At 37.8% G+C, this 5472-nt stretch overlaps 1 protein-coding gene across 1 annotated transcript in view; it reads right to left on the bottom strand.

The window, feature by feature from the left end:
• Positions 1-4582, bottom strand: part of LOC107698007 (transcription factor ETV6-like) — a 24021-nt gene extending 19439 nt beyond the window's left edge. The window contains exon 1 of the mRNA XM_016498916.1: positions 4184-4582. Within this exon, the coding sequence (XP_016354402.1) occupies positions 4184-4346 (163 nt within the window). The 5' untranslated portion in view covers positions 4347-4582. The remainder of the gene's footprint in view (positions 1-4183) is intronic.
• Positions 4583-5472: the final 890 nt, after the last annotated feature.

The raw sequence follows: 5472 nt of genomic DNA, 5'->3' as shown, positions 1-5472 counted from the left end.
GCTGAACAAACACACACACACACACACACACACACGTTTGTTTCTGTGAATTGCGGGGACTTTCCATATGTTTCCGACTTCTATTGTTTTTATACTGAGCAAACGATATTTTCTATCCCCTAACCCAACCCTAACCCTACACCTATCCCTAAACTTATCCCTGCATTCTTACATTTTCACACACACACACGCTCTCACACTCTCTCACACTCTCTCACACACACACACACACACACTCTCACTCTCTCTCACACACACACATACACACTCACACACACGCTCTCACACACGCTCTCACACTCTCTCTCTCACACACACACACACACACTCTCACTCTCTCTCACACACACACATACACACTCACACACACGCTCTCACACACGCTCTCACACTCTCTCTCTCACACACACACACACACACTCTCACTCTCTCTCACACACACACATACACACTCACACACACGCTCTCACACACGCTCTCACACTCTCTCTCTCACACACACACACACACACTCTCACTCTCTCTCACACACACACATACACACTCACACACACGCTCTCACACACGCTCTCACACTCTCTCTCTCACACACACACACACACACTCTCACTCTCTCTCACACACACACATACACACTCACACACACGCTCTCACACACGCTCTCACACTCTCTCTCTCACACACACACACACACACTCTCACTCTCTCTCACACACACACATACACACTCACACACACGCTCTCACACACGCTCTCACACTCTCTCTCTCACACACACACACACACACTCTCACTCTCTCTCACACACACACATACACACTCACACACACGCTCTCACATACGCTCTCACATACGCTCTCACACTCTCTCTCTCACACACACACACAAACACACGCTCTCACACTGTCACACACACTCACACATTCCTACACATACACTCACACACTAGATCAACTAGCACGAGCAAACAGTAATAAAGTCTTGAACTTCCTTCAGAGCTGTTTTGCTCAGAATGAATACGGAGAGACACGTGAAGCTGCTCACTGACGCTCGGTGACACCGCAGACAGGTCAAAGGTCATGCAGAGGTCATGCAGACGCATCAGCACCTGAACTCACTATCTGACAAACATTATCCGCCTCGTTTTTAACGTAGGAGTGGGAACTCGAGTGTTCTGGTGTCATTCAGCTCCAGTGACAAACACAGCTTGAAGTTCAACAAACTGATATTATTATATTATATCATATTATTGTAAGTTATCATAATTGCACTGGTTTGCAGCACAAATAGTTTCACCGCTTACTGCACATTGTTATTCTTCTAGTTATTTACCTATAGCGGCTAATGAATGTGAATTAATACTAATAAATATCTAGTAATTTACCTATAGTGGCTCATGAATATTGATAAAAATGAATATCTAGTTGTCCAAGTATAGTGAATAATGAATATTAAGTAACACTAATGAATGAATAATGTATTTATTTACCTATAAGGACTAATGAATATTAATCAATAATAATACTCATTACCCACAATTTACCTATTGCTGGTAATGAATATTAATGGCCACAAATGAATATCTTGTTGTTTTTCGATAGTGACTAATGAATATTAATCAATTTTAATAAATATCTACTTATTTACAGTTAGAGCTGTGATTTCTCTATTACTATATTAATCGATACTAATGAATAATTAATTAATATGGTCTGACTAATGAATATAAATTAATAATAATTAGTAATTGTTTACCTATAAAGGCTAATGAATATGAATTGTTTAGTATGATTATCTAGTTAATTACCTATAAAGGCTAATGAATATTAATTTTTAGTATGATTATCTAGCTATTTACCTATAAAGGCTGATGAATATTAATTGTTTAGTATGATTATCTAGCTATTTACCTATAAAGGCTAATGAATATTAATGGTTTAGTATGATTATCTAGCTATTTACCTATAGAGGCTAATGAATATTAAGTCTCATAGAAAACAGCTGACTTCTGTATTGCACAATAGTGTGAATATGATTAATGCGAGTGCTGACGATGCTCTGAGATCATGCTTGGCATTTGAGTGTTCTTCAGCTGTTGTGATTTCCCTTCTGATTTCCTGTTCAGTTTCCTGATGATTTTCTCTCGGTCCATATAAGGGCTACGGTAGATTTCGCACGGAGAACTGAAATTTCCAGGGTAAAGCCAGGGTAAATCATCATGTCCAGCACCCTGTGCAAATGAAAGCATGCAAAATCAAAAGCGATAAGACCGCGGCTCTATCGGCTCATTTGCATGCGGCTGCACTGAACAAAGCCGCTCCACCCGAGCGTGGATGTTTCTACAACTGTCAGAAAGCTCTCGGTGGTCGCGGGAACACCTGGAGATGCAGGGCAAAGCATGCAAATCCCAAACACATCAGGTTTGCATTAAAAACACTCATTATTATTATTATTATAAGCATAAAATATGGTATAAGGTGCATCAGAAAGAGCAGCGATGAATAAGACAGGCTGACGCTATCAATCAGATGCTTTGAAGTCGCGATTAAATGAAAGCGGCGATATATCTTCCATATCGTGATGCACATCAACGGAAACAGAAAAACTTATGATGCAATTACGAGAAAATAAATCGTTTTAATGACACTATCTCTTTATTATGAAAAAACATATCGTTTTTAACGACGTACGCCTAACATCTCATTACAAGAAAATTATGTTTTAAGGAGAAAATATTACATTAACGATACATTATCTCGCGATTACAAGTGAGACATATCTTGTTACTACGAGAACATATATTGCTAAAATTACAAAAAATATTTTTGTTACAAAAAAATTTGTTTTAACGAGAAAATACTTCGCTAAAAATCTCGCTATTACAAAAAATCATTGTTTTTAACAACATGACCTCTCGTTATTATGAGAAAATGTCATTTTAACAAAAACAACACTCTAACAACACATTATTACGAACAAAACATAATTTTGAATAACATAGCATTTTTCTTATTACGGGAAAATGCCATTTTAATGAGAAAATGTATAGTTTTAACGACAAATTACCTCGCTATTATGAAAAATGTATATTGTTTTTAACAACATGGCTTCTTGCTATTTCGAAAAAATGTCATTCTAACAAAAACATTACCTTATTATTACAAAAAGCATAGTTTTTAACAACATCTTGTTATTACAAGAAAATGTAATTTTAACGAGAAAATATATTGTTTTAACGACACACTATCTGGCTATTATGAAAAATGTATATTGTTTTTAACAAAATAAAAAATCTCGCTATTATGAGAAAATGTTATTTAAATGGGTAAATATAATTATCGACACATTATCTCGCACTTACAAAAAAAAGCATTTTAGTGACATATCATTATTACGAGAAAATATAGCCTATTGTTTGCATGACATAACATCTACTTATTAAGACATAATTGGGAAAAAAGAATAATATAGTAACGAGTTATCCAACAAGAAAATCTGTTGGGCGGGACCTGGTTCTGTGCATCAGTTGCTGATTGGATGTTGAGATGTGGGCGTGGCGCTGAAGTGTATGCAGGGGCGGAGCTTAAAGCACTAAATGATTGGAGGAGTCCTGCATACATCAGCAGACACAGGAAGATCCAGTTATTAGTCTACATTTTGATTAAACGCTACAAAGTACAAACAATTAAAAAAATTAAATACTGAATTATAACGTGTATTTCTGCCTATAGGTCTTTCAGGACGAGCAACCAGTGTAGGCCAGGTGTGACGCTTCACGCACGAACAACACAAATAAACGCACGAGCAACTGTGCAAGAAGCCACTGAAGGATGTGATCGCTCTCTATTAAGATGCCCTAAGCAGTGCGGTCAAAGAGCAGCGCTGATAACAACTGCGTTCCCAGCGTTCTGCTCGCTCCCTGTTACTAAATAACCAATGCAAACTAAAGTTATTGTGGTGAAAGTCCTCCATGCGCAGCCAAACTCGACCTCGAACTCGCTTCTGAACTTTTCCCACTGATGGCTCCAGGGGACGCATGGATCGTTTAAACGCCACCGCGAATCGCGTGCATCGCGCAAATGAAGTCACAAGCGAGCAACTCAACGCGTCGATCGCAGCAACAGATGATGTGACGCATCCCACCTTCCGCGTTAACATTCTAGACAAGAAAGAAAAGGCAGGATTACCTTAATAATGACCTGCGAGGGGGAATCGGACATGTCTCGCTGAAATTCAGGAAGTTCTTCTGTTTCCACTTTCCTCTCCCTTGTTCTTCCGCGAAATAAAGCGCCTGGATAATAATGTTCCCCTCGCGACGCGCAGGCGATTTTAACGCGCTCGCGCATCCATTGGCCTCGCCCCGCGCGGAATACTTCAACTTCTCCGTGTTCTTGTTTGTAAACGCGCGAGCAGGCGCTACATTGAGGCAGCGCGATGGTTAACACCTTCCTGGAAGCGTCGCTCGCAGGAACGCGACGCAACGCGCAGCGCGGAACCTCATTGATCGGGACGCTTCGCGGCGAAGTGACGTGATTTCCAGGCAGCGCGCGGCGCTTAAAGGGAAACGCGACGCAGGAAATCAGCGCGGTGGGCGTTTATGGAACGCCATAAGCGCCAAAAACACGTGAATTTCGACTCAGACAGATCATCCCATGAGCTCTCAGGATCCTCACGTTGTGTTCAGACATCAACTGCAGCCGTGCCTTCAGAAACACACACAGGCTCACTAGTCACACTTAAAACAGTCTGTCCTCGGTTTTGTTATTTCTAAATGCTGTCAGAACGTTCAAAACATCCCGTTTTTAACATTCCATTTTATCATGTTTATCATTCACATATGCAAGAAAATATGTTTTTGTGGCCAAAATTATATTTTGAATATATGCTAAATGTATGCTGCATAGAGTGAAACTCAATTAAATATATTTTTTGAAATAGAAAATACATTTTTCATACACAAATACATTTCGAATCTTACAGTAACCTGCCTGCTAGAGATCAAAACTAGATTTAATGATGTTTAATTTAATGCATTTTATGTAATTGTAATTTTTTGGAACATTTTAAAGCATGTTCCCTATTTAATTTATTCAAAATGTACTATATGTCTAGTGTTACAGACAGCAAATCAAGTTTTTCTTCAAAAATGTGAATCTATTAATTTCTTGGATTGAAATGTATAGGGCAAGATATATGTTTGAATGCTTTTTAAAAAAATATTTTTATATTTTAAAATATACAAATACACAAAAATTGCCAAAACAATATGCTGGTCGAAAATATATTTACATTAATATATTTCAAATATATTTGAAAATAAATGGCCAAAAATATACTAGTAGAAAATATATTTACATTAATATATTTTGAAAAATAATTTAGCAAATATATATTTTATATTCTGAAATATACATAAAATACATATATTTTTAATTTTTTTTTATTATGCTGTATGGGTTGAGATGAGAATGA

This window comes from Sinocyclocheilus anshuiensis, unplaced genomic scaffold (genome assembly GCF_001515605.1).
Source record: "Sinocyclocheilus anshuiensis isolate Anshui unplaced genomic scaffold, SAMN03320099.WGS_v1.1 scaffold2204, whole genome shotgun sequence".
NCBI classification, from domain to species: Eukaryota; Metazoa; Chordata; class Actinopteri; order Cypriniformes; family Cyprinidae; genus Sinocyclocheilus; species Sinocyclocheilus anshuiensis.
Note: the sequence above shows the minus strand (reverse complement) of the source record. Positions and strands in the feature narration are given on the sequence as shown.